This window comes from Rhamphochromis sp. 'chilingali', assembly GCF_963969265.1.
Source record: "Rhamphochromis sp. 'chilingali' genome assembly, chromosome: 19".
Classification (NCBI taxonomy): Eukaryota; Metazoa; Chordata; class Actinopteri; order Cichliformes; family Cichlidae; genus Rhamphochromis; species Rhamphochromis sp. 'chilingali'.
In genome coordinates this window covers 25,612,027-25,633,791 of record NC_137946.1, presented here as the reverse complement: position 1 = coordinate 25,633,791, position 21,765 = coordinate 25,612,027, and the positions used below count along the sequence as shown (strand labels likewise).

Genomic DNA, 21,765 nt, shown 5'->3' with positions numbered 1-21,765 from the left:
ATTTTATGAAGCCTGGTGAGGAAAAACCTGTTCAGACAATTGAAGAGAAGTGACGATTTGTTAATTTAACCCTCCTGCCTTCTTGGGACCTTTTTGTGCCACTGCTATGTGTTAAATGGCTGCCATTTCCACTATGTTCAGTGGAATATAACCAAACTTGCCACAGGATAGTTTTTACCTGTCAATGTTAATATTCCAGTGTGAATTCCTTAAATCAGCCTAAAATGGCTGAGCAGCAGAAATCCCCACACCCATCACCCTGGGGACCATTTTCTGCCCATTGACTTCCATTATAAACGCTATTTTTCAACCCCAAATTATCATCATATGATTTTATTTTTTCTTCTTTTCTTGGATGTCAATGAAGACTCAGGGCCTTGAAGTTTTAATTTTTAAATTGCAAAAAAAATGCAAAAAAAATAATGGCAGGTCAAAATGTATGTTGGTGCCAATCTTTGGTCCATCTAAAGGCCTACTTATAATGACAATCACATATTACTTCAACTGGTTTTTTGTGGAAATATTTAGTTTCGTTTTTTGGTTTTTGGGGCTTATAACACAGGGCGCTCATGTAATAACACTGGGATTTGAAGGGTTAAAACAACGAAAATATAATTAAAACTTTACATGAATATTTCAGGGAGAAGTAGTTTTACAAGGTTGGCTAATTTAAAGTGGAATAAAATATGGATATATGGTCTTTTTATGGCGTGGCTGAGAATGGTCCCTAGGGTGATGGGTGTGAGTTTTTTAAAGGATGGCAGGAGGGTTAATTAATTAATTTGTTTATTTAAATCTTATTCAGCCTCTAATATATACAGACTCTTGCAGGGGTCATTTCCTGTAGACTTTGATAAAGACCAGTCATATAATGTCTGACTGTAGCTAATAAACTGAATACTTTATTGGCTACATTTACTGGGTTCGACCATCTCTTGCCTTCAGAGCGGTCTTAATTCTTAATGGCATCGATTCAACAAGGTGCTGGAAATATTTCTCAGAGATTTCAGTCCATGTTACCACAATAGCATCACAGTCACTGCAGATTTGTCAGCTGCACATCCACGACAGGATCCCGTTCACCATATCCCAAAGGTATTCTATTCTATTAGATTGAGATCTGGTGACTGTGGAGGCCATTTGAGTACAGTGCACTTACTGTCATGTTTAAGAAACCGGTGTGGGATTATGTGAGCTTTTTGATATGAGATTTTATCCTGCTGGAAGCAGCAAGCAGAAGAAGGGTACATTGTACATTGTAGGGGTGGCTGTAGCTCAGGTGGCAGAGCAGGTCAGCCGCTAATCAGAAGGTCGGTGGTTCGATCCCAGGCTGCCTCCTGGCTGCATGCCAAATATCCTTGGGCAAGATACTAACCCCATGTTTGCCTACTGGTGGTGGTCAGAGGGCCCGGTGGCGCCAGTGTCCGGCAGCCTCGCCTCTGTCAGTGCGCCCCAGGGCAGCTGTGGCTACAATGTAGCTTGCCATCACCAGTGTGTGAATGTGTGTGTGAATGGGTGAATGACTGAATGTAGTGTAAAGCGCTTTGGGGTCCTTAGGGACTGAGTAAAGCGCTATACAAATGCAGGCCATTTACCATTTACCATTGTGGTCATAACGGGATAGACGTGATCAGCATCAAAGCTCAGGGAGGCTGTAGTGTTTGAACAATGGTCAGATACAAATATTCCCACACCATTACACCCCCAGCAGCCTGAATCGTTGATACAACGCAGGATGGCATACCAGCATAACCCTTTCATGCTGTTTCCATCAAATTATGACCGTTCCATCTGAAGGTTGCAGCAAAAATCCAGACTAATCAAACTAAGCAACATTTTTCCAATCCTCTGTTGCTGAATTTTGCCTGCGTGAACTTTATCGTATGTTTCCTGTTCTTAGTAGACAGGAGTGGCATCCGGTATAGCTTTCTGTTTTTTTAGCCCATCTGCTTTGAGATGTTCTGTGTATCTTGGTTGTAATGAATGCTTATTTAAGTTACTGCTGTCTTCCTATTAGCTTGAAGCAGTCTAGCCATCCTGCTCTGACCTCTAAAGCATTTTCAGCCAAAGAACTGCCGCTCACTGCAGTTTTTCTCTCTGTGCTTTGAAGTTCGCATGATCGTCTTGACCATGTCTAGATGCTTAAATGCACTGAATTATTGGCATGTGATTGGCTGAACTAGACATTTGTGTTAAGGAGCTGTTGAACAGGTGCCCCTAACAAAGCGGCCGGTGACTGTTGGGGTTGCATGCTAATCACAAACACCAGCACTCGTACAGACACAAAAGTTTAATATTTATCATTATTACCTGTAAATGAATAAGCTATACCAAATTTTCAATTAAAAAAAGTCGATAATTAATTTTTCTTTGAACACAAAGGCAGCAACAACTTTAAACTTAAAGTGAACTTAAATTCAATTCAATGTAAAAATTCTCTATTTTATGAAAACACAACTGAAGCGACATATTGTGAGTAATACTTGAGTAGTTTTAGCTTTTCAACCCAGTTGCACAGCCTATCTGACCTCTCACACTCCTCTTAAATAAATTTACGTTACATTTTTTTAAAATCAGATTCTTAAAATTTGATTTAATCTGCACATTTGTTGAACTCTCTTAACCTTAACCCCAGAGATCATTGCCTTTTGTTTATTCTTGGAAAAGGAGGGCTGACCAGACTTTAAAAGAAATGCGCTCCGTGAGAAAGTTGCAAAAAACGTCTTCCAAAACGAGCCTGATTAGTCACCTGCTGCAGATGAATAGGAAATGACCTTTCTGAGATCACACTATAAAATAATGTGTCCTTGAAAAAAAACAGTTTTCTTGCATTGGGGTGTTTGATGCTTCATAAAGGGTGTGGGCAGGTGTTAGTCCCATACACAAAGCAGTGTTTCAGTTTTGTTTTGGCTGACCACATCCTGTGGTTCTTTGCCGTGTTAACAGGAAAGCAGCAGCAGCAGCTGCTTAAGCCATGTAGGTGTGAATGCTTGTTGACCAGTAATGTCTGCATTAATATAACTAAACAAACTGAAGGGATTAGTTTGAGTTGCTCTAAAGTCTTTCCTCTCTCTCCTTTGTGTGTCTCTCAGGTATGATAGGAAATTCTGGCCCGCTGCCCGCAGTCCTGACTGTTGCGTCAGTGGCTTTACTGAGTCTGCTGACGCTGCTGTGTCTGCGATGCAAAAGGAAACCCAGTAAGTACATTTCTCAGAGAGCTTGGACTGATGTGACCGATTTCAGGTGTGAATAGTGATATACACAAACAACTGAACTGGAGACACATACGGGCTTTGTTTTACTTCGCTTGAACCACATGAAGCAGTTTGGGGGGAGGCAGCTCTTCACGCTGTCTCTACCCGCTTTCCATTCTTGGGTCAAGCACAGTAAGTACGTCCTCCATAGGGAGGTCTACTGCACAGCTGCAGAACAAATGAGTTGAAAGATCAGCAACACCACACGCTGTATGTGGGTCACAATGCTGAGGACAATGTGGGAGCATGCTGGTCCCCTGCAGAAGAACCACATGCAGTCTTTATATTATCTTGATCTCTTTAATCAGATATGAGCACTATTCAGCTTCACACCTACAGCATTTTACAATCACAAAGACACCTAACATACATGTCTCTGGGCTGTCAGAGAGAAACCATGCAGACGCGGGAGATCTTGCATACTTTTTACAGAGAGGCTGGCACCACCCTGCCGCTTCAAAGCAAAGATAGAGATGTGAAAAAATCAATTTACCCTTGCTTTTTTTTACACATCCACACAGACCAGACATGGAGGCAGGATTTGGGGGAATTAAAAATTTAGCGATTATAGATATATCATTGTAATAACATACGTTCCATTACCACATTTGTCCTTGTCAAGGTAAAGACCCTTGAACAAATGTTAACAGCACAGTGATCCGCTGCGAGCGAGCACCCAGCCCCCACAAGCCGTCGTAGCAGGAGCAGAGAGCAAAGAGACGAAAGAAAAGCGTAGAGCGAGGACAGACAATAAAATAGGGCAGAAGTCAGAACCACCGAAAAAGCTCTCAGATTTCAAAAACCCCCCAAAACTGTGTTGTAGTATAAAGGAATGCTTAAAGTCAGGTACAAATAAAGCCAGTTACATTCTCGCTTTTTTAGATCTAATAGTTTACAGAAGTGATGATTTCTCAGAGATGAGATCATGTTTTTCAGCTTTGCCTTTAGTCCAGCACAGGGGTGTCAAACTCATTTTAATCTGAAGGGCACATGCAATTTAATTAGATTTGACATGGCTAGAAAAGTATTGTATAATAACCTAAACGTGCTCCTTTCAGTGCAAAGAAGCACAGATGCACTTTGAAAACATCAAACTTTATAGACTTAGAGATGAAAATAACTACAGTTTGAGGAATACGTGACTATGTTTTATACACTTCTGTCATTTCAAAGATATGTGACTGTTGTAAAACAAAGAAGCATAATCTAACCAGACTGTGGTGTGGCAGGTCGTGGGTGATGCCTCTCAGTCAGAAGCACGTTACACTGAAGATGATTCAGATGCAGGCTCAGAGGAAAATAACAAGTTTTACTCTCATTATGTGATACATTCTTAATGACTTCACAAAATAATGATTCCTTGCTATGATAGGGGTCTGATCATGGAGGACTTTGTATGTGAGGATTTTAAATTCTATTTAACGAAGAGCCAAGGTCACTTTAAAAGGGGGATGAAAGCAGAAGATCATCAAACATGCTGCACAGGAACTGAATAGGAACATGTGATGACAGCCAGCAGGCTGAGTAGAAGACAGAGCTATATACACTCACTGGCCACTTTATTAAGTACACCTTGCTACTACCAGGGTTGAACTGCCTTTTCTTTCATGACTGCTGTAAATTTTCATGACTCGACAAAGTGTTGGAATCATTCCTGAGTGGTTGTTTGAGTTTAATATTTTTTTCCTATCAGCTCAAAACAGCCTGACCATTCTTCTCTGGGGTCAACAAGGCATTTTCACAACTGCTGCTCACAGAATATTTTCTATTTTTCAGCCCATTGTCTGCAAACCATTGAGCTGGTTATGTGGGAACATAGACTAGCTTTTAAAGTCTCTTAAATAACCTTTCCTTCCCTGTCTGATGCTCGGTTTGAGCTTGAGTGGGTCGTCTGTTTACATGCCTAAATGCACTTAGTTGCTGCAATGTGACTGGCTGGAATATTTGCATTAAGGAGCAGTTGAACAGGTGTTCCTAATAAAGTGACCAGCGATTGTATACAAAGAAGTCTGACAGGCAAAGAAAAACAGGAGAAACACATTATCAAAAAGGTTAAAAAAAATCAGGGAGTCCAAGGACAATAAACAGGAAGCAAAACTAACACCTTATACCCAAGAAAACATCCTTCATCGCAAACACAGGAAATAACCCAAAGACACTGAAAGACATGAACACTAACACAAGATGACAAAAGCAAAGGGAGGGACCAAGAAGAAACACGAGATAGACTAAAACTAATGATAGAAAGGATCAAAACACAAAACTGAACTTATTTCTTGAAGCCATTAAGTTAAAACTAAAAGAAAGAGACTCAACATTGCCAGGACTAAGACTTGCAATGTGTGGATAACAAAGAAATCAAAACAGGACTCTGAACCTCGAAATTGAATATATCAACTTAGATTTCAAAAAAGAAATTAGGGACAAATAACGGGGACAACTGAAGATCAGTTTTCCATAAATTTTGCCATAACGTGGAGTCAGTCTGCGATAGGCTGAAGTTGGCAATTATATACTCAGTGTTGGATGTTTTTTTCTTTTGAGCCAATTTATTGGCTAACATTATCTCAGAATGGTGATGCAGGAGATTCCCAGAGTAATTTCATAAATGTATTTATTTTCATTTATTTATTAAAATATCAGTATTTAGTGTCCCTTGTATCGATACAAAATATTGCGATACAGTGCTCTATCAGTTTTTCCACCACCAAGTCTTTCCATTCATCGTTGTTATGAGATTACTGGCTATTAGTTTGCCGAGAGAAACAACAGGTGGTGCAAAGTTTGCAGTCAGGTGCCGCTTAAATCCCAGCAAAAGAAAAAAATGAGTCACACCTCCACAGATTTCTCATTTGTTCATGCAGCCTGCTTTCTTAATCATAAGATTTTTGCTTATCAACTCAACATGTTTTCTGCATTGTTATCCTTTATCCTTGAGTAGCTTTGCATGAGTCAGTTTAGAATAATCCTTTTTTTAATCTTATACTTCTTGGTGCAAACCCTTAGTTCATCTTCTATCTGAAAAACCCCCAGTTTAAACTCCTTCCCCTTTAAGCCACTTTCCTTTGCTTGGCTGCTCCTCACAAACAAAGGATTTGAGCGGCAGGTGGGTGGGGCTTCTGCACCCACAACCACAACTGTGAGCCATAGATTACCATATGGCAATATTCACATTCATTAACATCTTGTAGACCACCATAACCTCCTGAGACCCTGCATACTTATATGGAGACATTGGTTATTGCCTTATTGTAGCCTACACTTCATTCTGCTCAGCACAGACTTGTGGAATCACACACATCGTATATTTATAGTCATAAGACACAGCTGCAGTCAACTGGTATAAATATTGAGGTTGAATTCTTTCAACCTGTTTCTTTCTTCTGTCTTTTTTTACCTGCAGAGATCATTCAAGAGGACCGTCAAATATACAATCCACCAACGTTGTAAGTAATATCTTACATGATGATAAACTTTTCAGTCTATAGACAGCTGTAAAAATGTCTGATAAAAACATATAAATATATATAGATATATATTTTTTGTGACATGTGTCAGATGAGCAAAGTGACTGCAAGAAAGAAAATTACAGAACGTGTCCATCGCTTTCCTGCAAGTTTAGTTTCATTCACTTATTGAAAGTCTCATAAATCTGCAGAAAAAGCCTTAAAATTACATCACTGAACATAGTTAAGCATCTCTAAAGGCCTTAAGCAGTAAACAGTAGTAATAGTAGTAAACTGTGTGGCTACCATAAATATTTAATACCAGCATATTTTAATCACTTCATAAAAGTCCTGACATTAAAACTCTATCTCGACAGCCAACGTGGGGGGAGTCAGTTTGCAGTGATGCGATCAAAAACAGGTAGGCTAAAGTAAACCAATCAAATCTGTACCTCAGATACCGCCTCTGTGAAACGAGCTTTAATGCTTTGTTTAAAATCCTCGTTTTATTTTTCAGTAACCAAAACCAACCAGATATCATCATCATTTGAAGCAGCAGCAGCGTACGTACAGCGTGAGATACTGTCACTTGCAAGACTCTGCACGATATTTAACCGCACTTGGTTATGTGTTTCATGCAGTGCTTATGCATATCTGCGCACACGAGATGCTTTTTATCAGGGCACATAACACAGAAGCCAGATCAGTTAAAGGTCAAGTACAAAGACTCAGCTTTAATGGTGTTACTGCTGAAAAGCACTTCAATCTGCAAACAGTTCCCCCCCGATTCCAGCTTGAGTTTATAAGATGTATCCTCCATCAGCTATTGCTGATTTGAGAATTGATACGAGTGAATTCTATTTGCTAAATATGCCCACGTCCAGCAGCTCCCAAATATTTTATTTCTTATTAATCAATGCCGTAGGTGATTCTTTATTCTCCGGTTTGAAGTCTATACACTGCATGTTAATATGTGCTTTAATACCTCAACTGGTTCTGTGTCCTCTTAGTTTTGCTGAACCTAAATAGCAATGGCAAACATGGATGGACATGCTTAACTTACTTAACTTAACTATTGATTTTCAAATGCAAAGTTAGAAGAAAATTAAATATGTAACACTTTAGCCAATATTCAAATTAAACTGCCTAATTTTTTAACTTTACTGCTACTATGTTTGAAAGCTATAAAACTACTATATGTTTTTGGCAGGGTTTTTTCAAAGTAGGCTGTTTATATTTAAATTATTTTACACAAACAAAAGCAGGTGATACGTAAAAAAGTTTTAAACTACAATAAACTGCATTTTTTTTTAAGCTATTATGTTTTTTATATGTTTTTTGGCTCCACACAATTTGCAAATTCCTCAAAAATGTTTGTTTTGTTTGGGGGGTTTTTTTAGATTAAAGAGTGCCCACCCCTCAGTAAAATGTATTAAACTGCACACTGAACACACAACTCAACCTGACTGTAAGCTAGGGCTGTCACTATATGATTTTCACTGCATGCTGGGCCATAAAAGAGTAAACTTTCTCTCAAAAAGACAATGATCAGCACAAATACAGGCCATTTACCATTTACCACAGTCTGACCAACCTGTGTACTGCCTGGATTGACTACAAGAAACGCTACGACTCAATGCCTCACACATGGATCCTGAAATGCCTAGAACTTGTGCCTAGAAGTTCAACAGGACCTTTAGACCCTCATCAGGAATTTGACAGAGATGGAGAAGTTCAAGCCAATAGCACAAGTCTCCATCAAGTGTGGGATTTACCAAGTAGATGCTCTGTCCCCACTGACAGGCCTGAACCTCCTCTACCAGATGATTGACAAGACTGGCTGCCAATACCGACTAAAGAATGGTGCAATCGTCAGCCACCTCTTCTAAGTGCAGGACATCAAGCTGCATACCAGGAGTGAACAAGACATCAACTCACTGATCCACACCACTAGAATCTACAGAAATGACAATGGAATGTCATCCGGACTGGAGAAGTGTATCCAGGTAGTCACAAAGAGAGGGATGGTAGTTGGAACTCAGGGGACTGCATTACCAGAAAGCAACATTGCAGACATTGAGGATAGCTACAAGTAGACAGGAATCCCACTGGTAAATGGAAACTATGAAGAGGCCCCTAGGAAAGCTGCAGTCAATATCTATGCCATGCCGGTCATCAGATACTATGCTGGGATAATCAGCTGACAAAAAAAAAAAAAGAGACAGAAGCCATTGACATCAAGATAAGGAAGCTCCTTACCATGCATGGAGTGTCAAATCTAGCACCCTGTATGATAGAACCACTATCCACGATAAAACAACAAAGATCCATGTGTACATCAGGAAGATGGGCTTAGTGAATACCTCAGGCAGCAGAAAACTGAGAAAGAAGATGAGCAAGAAGGGGAACCATTATACAAGGACAGGCCTCTGCATGAAAGACAGCACAGAGGCACTAATCATGGCAGCACAGGAACAAGCTCAGAGAACAAGATCCACAGAGGATGGGGCCTATCACGCCAGTCAAGACCGCAGGTGCAAGGTGTGCAAAGATGCCACTTAGAGAGTCAAACAGGGTGCAAGATGCTAGTAGAGAAGGTGCACATGCAATGCCATATCCAAGTGGTTGTCATAATATACAGGAACATTTGTGCCAATTATTTCCAGGAAGTCCAGAGGTCAAAGTGGGATATGCCCCCTAGGGTGGTTGAGAATGACCAAGCTAAGAGCCTGTTGGACTTCCAGATACAGACAGATAAACTGGTGATGGTTAACCAACTGGAGATAGTAGTGGTGAACAAGCAGAGGAGGGCTATAGTGATAGATGGTCAGTGGTCAATGGTAACTTTATTGTTCCCAATGTGAAATTGATTTGCAGTATATCTACTCATTAAACAACAGATACATTGTATTAAAAAAACAAAGAAATAAAAAAAATTAAAAAAAAACCCATCCCGTTCTATCAAAAGCTTATGGTTTAGTGTTATTAAGCATAACAATAGCAGTAGGTATAAAAGAGACTCTGTCTCTTGGTCTTCACTGCAGGCACTATATGAATCAGCTCAAAATTTCTAAAGAGAGGATGGTCTGAACATAACATGGCAGAGGTTGGACCTGGACCTGAGTCCCCCCTGAAATCTTACCAGCCACTTTAACCAGGTTACCAAGTCTGGTCTTATTTATCAAGGACAAATGACCTGTACCAGGCAATGATACAAAACATTATAGCTATACCAAGTGACAGCAAAATCAGAAAGAAGGAACACAAGAAGCTTGAGAACCTTGGAGCTTGAGAAGATGTGTGTGTGTGTGTGTGTGTGTGTGTGTGTGTGTGTGTGTGTGTGTGTGTGTGTGTGTGTGTGTGTGTGTGTGTGTGTGTGTGTGTATATCTATCTATCTATCTATCTATCTATCTATCTATCTATCTATCTATCTATCTCTATATCTATATCTATATCTATATGTGTGTGTGTGTGTGTGTGTGCAGCTCAGCTAAACAGAAACAAATAAACTCATGATGGAATCAAGGGGAAACTCTTAGAATAAAAAAAAAATGCACCTAACAGCCGCTCAAAGACATTCTAACTTAAACATTAGAATTATTGTTTATTTCTTTATATGCTCACAAACAGAAATGAAAAAAAAAAAACTACTGTGCGATGTTCTTTCTTTACATCTTTCACAACCACCTGCAGACTTATTATAATTCCAGTCTATGTTCACCTGAGGGTGAACTACCAAATAAGAGAACATAATCAGGCTTTCTTTTCTTTTTTTGCATTTGCTGGCTCAACAAACCATAAAACCGGACTCAGAGATAACACAATGATGGTTATCAGTTTCTCTGTTCTGCTTGCTGCTTCACACTCTGCGCTCTCTTAAAAACACGTATGCCAACAGACTTAATAAACTGATCCGTAAGGCCAGCAATGTTGTGGGGATGGAGCTGGACTCCCTCAAGGTGGTGTCGGAGAGGCGGATGCTGTCCAAGATAAAGACAATGTTGGATAACACCTCCCACCCACTCCATGACATGTTGGTCAGTCACAGGAGCTCGTTCAGTGAGAGACTGAGATTACCGAAAAGCACCACTGAACGACACAGGAAATCATTCCTGCCTGTGGCCATCTCCCTGTACAACGCATCCACTTAACACACTGTTTGCTGCTACAACTACACATGTTTCTTTTCCAAATATTTATTTATAAGTGACTTATGTATGTATGTATGTATATATATGTATATATTGTACTATTCTTAGTTAGCGTATTGTCTGTCTTGTCTTAATGTTGGTTTAAAATGGAGCACTGTAACAAAAAATAATTTCCCCCAGGGATCAATAAAGTATTCTGATTCTGATTCTGATTCTGATTAATGCATCATTTTCTTCTGCACAAAATGGATCAACTAAGCAGAGCCTATTTCAGACAGAAATTATCAGAGAAACAGGTAATTTTCTAGAAGTCAAGAAGTTAGCTACTGTCAACAGTTCCATGTGGATGCTTGTTTCCACCACTGAAAAACAAACAAACAAACAAACATAGTTTGTTTGTTTGTTTGTTTGTTTTTTGGGGGGGGGGGGGGGTTGCCAGGTAGAGCGAAGTCAAAATATTGATTTATCATCTCAAAATTTCAACTTAGCAGTTTTTTTGGTGTAACAATCCAAATTTTTAACTTATTGTTAACAAAAAGAAAATGTTCTTTTTTTTTCAGAAGATGAGCAAATATTATCACCATAATATCAGCTTCCTATCTGCTTCTCTGTGGCATTTCATCCCAAATAAACTTCACAGTTCAAATGGGTTTTTTTGTTTTGTTTTTTTCAGTGAAACTCGAGAGCCATCTGAACCTCCAGAAGGTAAGCCCCCCGTGTTTTCTTATGCTTAAAGAGCACACGCTCTGCATAACTTGCCATGGTGTTTGCAGTGTTTAATCTGAGGTTTAATAACTGTGCTGTGTTACACCTGCAGAAGATGAACAGTCAGACTACATAAATATTGACGGTAATAAGTTAACACACACACACACACACACACATCTGGATGGCTTTTAAATTTAAATTCTTGGTGGTTTTTTTTAATTAAATTATTGTATTATTGTCTTATCTTTGATGTGGTTCTGCTGTTTAACCAGTCTGCGGAAGTGTGGAACGTGACTATGTGTAAGTATTCAAATTCTTTTTAACTGACCTTCTTTTTATGGACCTGCTTTATTAGATGTGTACTCACGAACAGCCAGAGCCAATCCAGACTCAGTGTTTTTGTTTTTTCATGTCTTGAACCTAGTTATTTGACATTTAAACTTATTTTCAAAAGATAAAATGTCTCTTTTTTGAGAAGGAAAGAGAGAGAATTACCTCCTGAATTTGAAAAAATAACGACTAAAAAAAAAAAGTTTAGAAATATTTTTTAGTAGTTGGACTGGAACTCATTTAAATGATAAATGGCCTGTATTTGTATAGCGCTTTACTTAGTCCCTATGGACCCCAAAGCACTTTACACTACATTCAGTCATCCACCCATTCACACACTGGTGATGGCAAGCTACATTGTAGCCACAGCTGCCCTGGGGCGCACTGACAGAGGCGAGGCTGCCGGACACTGGCGCCACTGGGCCCTCTGACCACCACCAGTAGGGTGAAGTGTCTTGCCCAAGGACACAACAGCCAAGACTGTCGGAGCCGGGGCTCGAACCGGCAACCTTCTGATTACAAGACGAACACACACTTCGATCATCGCTCAGAGTTCAGGCTCTTATTCGAGGACACTTTGACATACGGATAGTAGTAAATGACCCACTCTATTACTTGAGACACAGCAGCCAAAAACTAATTAAAGACAATTGTTGTTGCTATATTGCAGTTATGATGCCGAAACTAAAATACTGATATTCCTACTCGTATACTGTGTTGTAAATAACTTATATAACTTAGTGTAATTGTTCTTTTTGCACATCTGCAATGGATCCAACATCTGCAACACGCAGAGTGGAATACATGGACACTTATGACCAGTTAATGTAAAAACCAGTTAATCTGGAACACTGGTTTCACATTTAACTGTGCCAGCGTCATCCTCACTGTGTTTTTATTTAAAACTGGGTGTTGCTTTGGCTTAATGTTGTCAACCTCTTTTTCACACGCTGCTCCTGAATAAGTTTGTATTGCAGGTCTGTTTTCAGTCGCAAATGTGGGTGAAACGCTCATTGCATAGTTTAGGACATCGGTATGGGACAGAGTCATGAATTAAACGAGGCATTGAAGCAAAGAATTTGTGTCGAGAATTTTTTATAATCGAATTACTTGATAAATCATTGGAGCCCTACTACACTCCAATTCTGGGAGTAATTCATCTGCAGAAAGGTGCAACAATCAAACATAAAGATGAGTTTTTATTCATATGGTAATGTAGAACTGTATAACATAGTTGTGAGAAAGCAATTAGAATGTGGACCACAATAGAGCATTTGTCCTGTTATGGTTTCACCATTGGTTATGTTGGCTTGTTTGCACTTCTCTTGTATAGTGAGTATTTAAAGGTGATTTACAGTTGTATAACTATTTATGTGAAATAGGAGAGAGAAAATGGAAATAAAACCAAATACATAAAAGATGGTGCCGTCAACCACTGGTACATATTGAAATCTCAGTCTTACAGCTTTTTTAGACCAAAAGGTTCAGGTGAACACCTATTTGCTAATTAAAGGATCTGTACCACACAGTAAGCCATATTACTTTTCAGACAACTGCATTAAAAATGCACCAAAACTCAACAACTGTTTAGTGACTTCTCCTGGCAGAGCTGACAGCTGTTCAGTGTTCTTAGCAGCTTCCCGTGTCATAACGCCTCTCAATCAAAGCTTTCACAACCTTTCACAGCCTCACCAGTTTCAAAATAGACGTACGATAAAGTAATTCACCCCATGTAGAGTTGTTTAACAGGCTGCAAACATGCAGTTTAATCCTGGAAATGCGGGCATTTTAACATCAGAGTCCATTGGTGTTGGCTTACTTTTGCAGCCCGCCTCAAGTGGCCATTTAAGGAACTGCAGTTTTTTTTTGCATTTTGAGCTGGATTCATGGAGCTTTTGTCCCTCGGTTAACCAAGTCCTGTTATTATTTATGAAACTGTCAATATAAAACGTTTAAAGAGCATACACTTTAGTTTTTGTATATGTTTACACAAAGCGATAAAGTGATGAGTGTTTGGTTGTTTGTTTATTTTATAGCAATCCAATCAGTGAGTCGCTGTACGTAAATGAAAAAACCCTTAACAACGGACTGGGTGAGTGATTTTGCTTTAAAATAATCACAGATTTTTAAAAAGCTGACTGATTTTTGCTTAACACTTTTTACGTGGGTATTTTGTGTTTTTGCAGATGACATTCCAGGAGTGTATGGAAACGTTTTCCCATCGATAGAATTAACAAACGGTACGTCCAGCCTTATATTTTCTGACTCCATTCGAGATGTGAGAAGTCGATTGACGAATAAAGAGTTCAACTCATTCAAACTATTGTTTCACCAAACAGACGACGACGACTATGAAAATTCAGACTTCCTGAAAGATGCAGGTCAGTTTCATTTTTGTCAAGTTTGTGCTTTTGTTCTGTGTTTTTTTTGTAATCACTTAATCGAGAAATTGAAATCAAGAGTCCAAGTAGACGTGAAAACGAAGCATCTGATTGACAAATAACTTGTGGATTATACTGACTAAGAAAAAATAACAGAAAGCAGACCGGTGGTTGAGGACCATAGTATCCCAAAATGTGTGTACGCGTGAAGGAGTCTGGACGGGTACTGAGGAAGGATTTTAAGTGAGAAGAATCTTGTAAGTGATACATACTTACCTGTGAGCCAGTGGAGGTTTAAATTATTATGTAGCAACAAAAGAGGTAATACATACTTCCCCTGGGCAAGGTTATCCAATGGGCATTCTGGGCCCAGGAGTCCAAAGAAGCAAAAAACAAAACAGAAAAAACAAAAGACTCACTGAAATCAATAATAGATCTAAAACGAGGAAAAAATAGGTGAGGCAGGCTGAAGTGAGTAACGCTGATAATCTCTTTATCGTGGCAGCTGTTAGTGGGTGAGATCTATTAGGGAGCAAGTGAACATTTTGTCCTGAAAGCTGACGTGTCAGAAACAGCAAAAATGTGCAAGAGTAAAGATGTGAGTGAATCTGATGAGGTCCAAATTGTGATGGGGTTGAGTGTTCCCAGTCTGGAGTATCTATCAAACCTCAAGAGTTGTGCAAAGAAGGAACGATGGTGAGCCAGCAGCACGGTCATGTGCAGCCAGGGCTCACTGATGCATATGGGGAGCAAAAGCTGGCCTATTCGGTCCAAACCAACAGACGAGCAACGTAGCTCAAATTGCTGAAAAGGTTATGCTGGTTCTGATAGAAAGGTGTAAGAATACAGAGTGCATCACATCACTTGTGTCCTGCCATCATGTGGATGTTATTTTGACCCATAACACCTACCTAAGCTTGTTGCAAGCTGTGGTCACCCTTTCATGGAAACTGTATTCATATATGGCTGTTGCCTCTTTTAGCAGAATAATGCGCCCAGCCACAAACCAGAAATGGTTCAGGAATGATTTGAGGAGCACAACGAGTGTTGACTTGGTCTCCAAATTCTCCAGCTCTCAATCCAAACGAGCATCTGTGGGATGTGCTGGACAAACAAGATCGATTGGTGGAGGTCCCACCTCACCACTTCCACGACTTAAAGGATCGTTAGCTAACATCTTGGTGGCAGATACCACACCACAATCCATACCTGTAGGCAGGTCGTCATAATGTTAAATCTAATCGGTGTATATGGATTGCATGTTTTGTTTAATTATTAAAGAAGATGAAAAGCCCTGACTGTCAAGCTCTTGTGCCTATTAGAGGGGGCTATGCACACACATGTGACAAATTAAAGGAATAACCAAAATAACACAGCTAATTTATGAAGGTGTTGGGCAACACAAACAGTTTCAGTGTGCCTCAGCATTGATTCTCCAATTCACCTTTGCAGGGGAGATGGACCAGCGGTCTTCAAAAAAGTATTCGCTTATGTTCTAATGATGGATGCGGAGAGTCCAGCTTGCCAAAAAAGAATATTTTTTTCCCTGACCTAATTTTTATTAGTTTTATTCATATAAGATTGCATAAGAATCATGTTGATTCCACATGATCTGTGTTTTTTCCTGTAACACAAATCTGTTGTCTCATGTTGAAGTGATTTCATCGTGTTTAGGGTAATGGATTTTCACCTGTAACTGCAACTTTATTTCTTAATGTCAAAATTATTCAAAGGTATTATGTTCTGAGTACACAGGAATACTTTTACTTTAGGTACTTTAAGTTTAATTTCTTGCTACTGCTGAAGCAAAGTGCTACTACTTCTGCTATGGCTAAAATGCAAGTACTACTACTTCTATATTATAATTACAAATACATGTATTATATGCTGACTTAATTCTATGATAAATATATTTTGTACACTGCTCTTCTTTAACTAATACTACCTATAATATCAGTTCTAAATATTTTAAAAGTAGTAATCTAATAAACCAAACATACTTTGTTAATCAAGTGTCTGTATTTTCTCAGCATTACAGTTACAAAACTGGAACTGGAACTTGAATCAACACAATTAGCAATAATACTCTCGGTACTCTTTTTCCATGGAAAATTTTGCGTCATCACTGAGAGTTACAAACTGTCTAAAATCTTTCATCTTTATAAAATGATCAGTGTGGCTGCTCTACCAGGTGTAACAATAAAGTTTAACATCCAGGCATCCGTGAAAACAGAATTTATGAAGTTTAGTGGAGCTTGAAGTTAGCAGAGATTTAGCTCTTTGTGTCAAAGTAACTGAGGATAAAACAGAAAAACATGAAGGAGATTTTCCTGGCCTGGCTTTTTACAGTAGATAACATTAAAAATATTCTGCAGTAGAACAAAAACTGAAGAAAACCATGAATCAGCATATGAACATTACCTGATGCTGCTGAAGTGAAGCAGAGCAAAGTTACAGAGGTTTTACTAGAGACACAGCTAAGCCTTTTGCAGTTCGGCATAATTTTAAAAAGTTTGACATTTCTTGTTGGAAGTCATTTTTTTTTTAAAAAGACAGCGGCTGACAGCGCTGTAAACAACGTTAGACTGGAGGGCAATAAGCTAGCAAATAATGCAGAAAACAGAGATTTGAGATGGGAAATACATTGAGAGAGAGAACTGTGCAGGAAATGTGATTTCATCGTGGTGGAAGCAAAACAGCAAAAGTAAGAGAGAATTCATGACGATGTTTACGTGAAGTGTAGCTTTGATCTTCTTTTGCTTCCAGTTCGGTGAATTTTGGTCACAATGATGAAACCTGCAGCTTCAGAATCTGTGAGCTGTCAGCTTTCAGCCCAGATGGCGTGTCTGTTGGGTGAGGATGCCGACATCTCGCAGATTCTGATGCGTCGGGTCTGCGCTTTGTGTTTACGTCTTTGTGTGGAATCCGTTTACTCTCATTTGCTTTTTTAGCTCTTTAGTGGTTGCTGAAATAGTTTTGTGAGCTTTAACCTGAAATTCTGGCGTTTCTGGCAAAATACATTTATATTTAAAAATCGATTCAGTATTTAATGAATCTATATCGCTTTATTCAAGCTAAAATCGATTTTAATTGGAAAACCGATTATCGAAACCCACCCGTAATAATGATTTGCTATGTGGTGGCTAGCTACACAGCTATGGTTAGCATAATATAAAGACAGTGAAGCTGGAGGACGAACGTTAAAAAAAGTTCAAAAGTTAACGTGAGGGTTTGGGACAAATGCAACTGCATGGCAGGATGCTGTAAACAGACCAAACTTCAGTCAGGAGAACAACTGAGATATTGTGGATGGATTATTGTTCAGATTAAACAGAACAAGATACAAAGCATTAAAACAAGTTAAAGACACAACAGCCTTAATAAATGCAGAGTAGTTTAGACCGGGAAGCAAGGTTCATACGTCATCACTTAACAACTGGATACTAATTGCTTAACGCTTTATTTTAATAACAATAACTAAAGTAAATGAACCTTGTAACGCTTTAAGAGCTGCACAATATTGTCACATAATAAAAAATGAAAAATGTTTCTTACCTATATATCATATCTTAGGTCACACTTTTTAACTAGCTGCTTAAAGCCCTGCTTTTCCACCATGTAACCACATCAGTAACTTACATCCGTTTACTCTTCCTGTTTGTTCCCGAACAGTTTTATTATCAGATGTAGGTAACCCGTGGGACAAGAAGCTCCATCTAGCATGTAAAAAGTCATATTTCCTCAGCCGAAAGACTCGGGGGTTTTTTTGCATAGAAGCTTTTTGTTTTCTTGTTATCCCACAAAATAAGATGAAGTCCAGGTCCCAGCTACATCAACTACAGCGTTTCACTGCCTTTCTTTATCACTGCAGCCCCTTCATGAGTTCATGGCAGAGTTTTAGTAGCTACATCATCCTATCTGTATGCACATTTGTAGAGGCTTTGGCTACATGCTACTAATGTTACACACTTTCAAGAGACCAGCTACATCAACATTAAGGAGCTGCAGCAGTCTTTAGTGGAAAAATATAAACTAAATCTATTTTTTTAATATCCCAAAATGACTATGACCTTAGGTGTATGTTGTTTGTCTTATTATGTGGCAATAGACACATAATAAGACAAGCCAATCATATTACCCATTTTACATTAGCTTGTTTAAATGCTAACATACTGACACTAACGCAAGTTTGTTACACTCAGTTAACAACACTCACACAAAAATAATACTACAACCATCTTAACTAACTCATTGACTAACTAATTTGAAAACAGTTAATGTTAGCTAATTTATGTTTCTCTTTAATGTTAGCCGATATGTCAGCGCACACACACACACACACACACACACACACACACACACACAAAACAAAACAAAAATATTAGTAATTAGTAATATAATATAATTTATATATATTATATTAATATAATTTGCTTTGCTGTGAAGCAAAGCAAATGATTCACATCATTTTCAAACTCCTCAAATCTTTTATTGAGTGTATATATTCACTCAGGGATTTGATTAGGACTGAGATCTAGCTGTGGAGGCTCTTTGAGTATAGTGAACTCATTGTCGTGTTCAAGAAACCAGGTTTATGATGATTTGAGCTTTGAGAAATGGTGCATTTTCCTGCTGTAAGCAGCCACTAGACGACGGGTAAACTGTGCTCATAAAGGGATGGACATGATCAGCAAGAATACTCAGGTAGGCTGTTGCGTTTACATGATGCTTAGTTTATACTAGGGGGCCAAGAGAATATCCCCCACACCATTATACCACCAGAAGCCTAAACGTAGGATAGATCCATGCTTTTATGTTGTTTATGCCAAATTCTGACCCTAACATCCAAATGTCACGGCAGATATCGAGAATCATCAGACCGAAAAAAAATCATCACACCATCTTCTGTAGTCCAATTTTGGTGATGCGTGCAAATAGTAGCTTCAGTTTCCTGTTCTTAGCTGACAGGAGTAGCACTTGATGAGGCCTGTTGCTGCTGCAGCCCATCCTCTTTGAATTCGAAAGAAAAAGAAGCACACTGATTCACAGGAGGTCTTCGCGTCTCCTAATATTAGTAAACATCGGTTTTGTGTAACACTTACCATGATTGCTTAAAACCTACGGAGCCCCTCTGATGACATGGTCCAAAAAATAAATAAGTAGTCCACAATTGTTCAGGGACTCTAGGTCACTCAGATCCCTGACAATTTTAGGCTGGGAATGAGCTACAAATGCATTTTGAAAAGCCTGGCACTGCAAGGAACCATTATTCCAGAGAGACATTTAAACAGGATATTGAGAGCCCAGTTGCTTTGCAGACGTAAATACGACCCGGACGCTGGGATAGATTTTATTGTCAACCAACTGCAAGGGCCTGGGAAGGATCACGGTCAAGTGTTTCGTTCCCACAAATTAGCATTTCGTGGGCACGTTACACCTATTTCGTGCCCACGAAGTAGTATTTTGTGGCCACAATTTATTTATTTTTTTGGACCATGTCATCAGAGGGGCTCCGTAAAAACCAGTCATTGTAGTGTCTCACATTAGGCCAATAATAGTAGACCTGTGCTACATTTGTCCAGCTAGGCAACACATATTTCTGCATAAGAGATACATGAGACACCCTTTAAATAAGCAAATTTCATGTTTAAAACATGGAAATGCAGCCAAAATGGACCATACAATGGCCTCAGTGAACACATCAGCGCATAAGTAGAGATGAGGAAACTCAATCACATTAGATATTAATATTACTATGAGTAAATTATATATATTATATATTCTGTTACATGGTTTAAAGAATACAATGTGATAATCACACATGAGAACGCTGTTTCCAGTTATACATATTTATTTTATTTCACTATTAAAGAAACCAATTATGTGAATAAAAGCTCACCACAAGAACATCTCCCAACCCAGTCTTACAAAGTTGCAGTTACAATAAAAAACTGTTGGTGAGCTAAAAAACAATCCTGGTGCTGATGCTTGTCATTGAACATTTTGGACAGAGCTCTTGATTGAAATGCCTACCGTTGTGTGTAGGCATTTCGGTCCAGATGTTATGGAGTTCAGTTCAGCTAAGATGTATTTCTAAAGCACCGGATCGCAAAAATAGCCGCTTCTCGGCTGTTTATATTGTAAGGTAAAGACCATACAATATAAGAGAGAAAACCCCCCAACAATCAGATGATCCCCTGTGAGCAAACCCTTGATGACAGTGTCTGTGAAGGTTATCAGTCATCAAGGCCATAGTAGTCTAAGGAGCTTGGAAAGAAAAGCGCCTGGACTTCTTTAAGTTAAAGAAGTCCAGGCGCTTTTCTCCAAGCTCCTTAGACTTGGTGACGGTGGGAAAGAAAAACTCCCTTTTAACAGGAAGAAACTTTCGGCAGAACCAGGCTCAGTGAGGGGCGGCCATCTGCCTCGACCGGTTGGGGGGGGGGCACAGCTGTTATAACCCCTGACGCAGCATAGCTTCTAATTCTGAAAGATACGTAGATACCTTAAACCTGCACTCTATGCAGGACACCAAGCGATGACACGACTTGCAGTACTATAGGAGTCTATGCAGAAACAGTTTTCTCTCTTGAATCTCTGTAATTTTTTTGCTACTGAGTGTCTGGGTGCGGTCACTCATTTTGGGCCAATTAAATCAAATGAACTTCCATTGTCTAAGTTATAGCCCTATTGAACCTGCGTTAACCAGCTTTAATAGGGAGGGCCAAAGTCGTAGTTGTGCTAAATTTCCTCGAATTCTCCTCGGAGATTTTCGAGTAGCTTCCTTTGTTCTTGAAAGTTCTTTTCCATTTGTCTCATCGCTTCCCGTCCATTCCACATCTTTTTGGTAAGGTCACTAACCGTATTTTCTAAGGCCTTATTTTGTTGTTTGAGTATGTCAACTTGGACATCGTAGTTGTTTATCAGATTGTTATGTTCTTCCTGTGAAACTTTGGGAGTCTGAGCTTGGGTTTGCAACGCCATGTCTTCTGTTTTCAAGGCTTCCTGTAAATCATACAGATTTTTCTTGACCTCTTCAAGCTCTCTTTTCATTTCCTCAAATTCATGGCACAACAACTCCTTTTCTCTGTTGGTCACGTTAAAATCATGTTGGGAGTCTTTCTCAGTGGCTTTGGAGATCCGTGATTCTCCTTTCACACCCTCATCGTGTGGTTTCAGTTCTTTTTGAGAATCACCACTCCTTTTGGATAGCTCCTGGAGGTCCTGTTCAAGAAGTTCGTTATGCCGCCTCAATATGTCAATTTCATGTGCAAAGCATTGGCGTTCCAGGGTCTGTCTGAGCTGTTCACTGTCCGTTGTTTTGTTTTCCTCATTCATGATCCTTTTTCTTTCTTCACTCTCTTGTAACTCTTTAAAGGCTGTGTTTGCCTGATGGAGCTCAGTTTTAACAGCCTGTATTTCCTGTTGCATGTCATCTTTTTCCTTTTCAAAGTCCCTTTTCAGCTCACACATGCGTTTTACCGTCACATCATTTTC

General features: G+C 39.2%; 1 protein-coding gene across 9 annotated transcripts in view; it reads left to right on the top strand.

Moving 5' to 3' along the window:
* LOC308387498 (uncharacterized protein) overlaps positions 1-21,765 on the top strand; it is a 32,844-nt gene that overhangs the window by 8,029 nt on the left and 3,050 nt on the right. For 4 of the 9 annotated variants that reach the window (XM_080867600.1, XM_080867598.1, XM_080867597.1 and 1 more), the window contains 10 exons: positions 3,093-3,197; positions 6,658-6,700; positions 7,078-7,121; positions 7,218-7,263; positions 11,526-11,557; positions 11,670-11,702; positions 11,833-11,860; positions 13,927-13,982; positions 14,077-14,130; positions 14,230-14,271. In XM_080867600.1, the coding sequence (XP_080723726.1) occupies positions 3,095-3,197; positions 6,658-6,700; positions 7,078-7,121; positions 7,218-7,263; positions 11,526-11,557; positions 11,670-11,702; positions 11,833-11,860; positions 13,927-13,982; positions 14,077-14,130; positions 14,230-14,271 (481 nt within the window). In that variant the 5' untranslated portion in view covers positions 3,093-3,094. Of the gene's footprint in view, positions 1-3,092; positions 3,198-6,657; positions 6,701-7,077; positions 7,122-7,217; positions 7,264-11,525; positions 11,558-11,669; positions 11,703-11,832; positions 11,861-13,926; positions 13,983-14,076; positions 14,131-14,229; positions 14,272-15,253; positions 16,251-21,765 lie in introns of those variants that run through there. The other 5 variants (XM_080867601.1, XM_080867603.1, XM_080867602.1 and 2 more) reach the window with 5 other exon arrangements.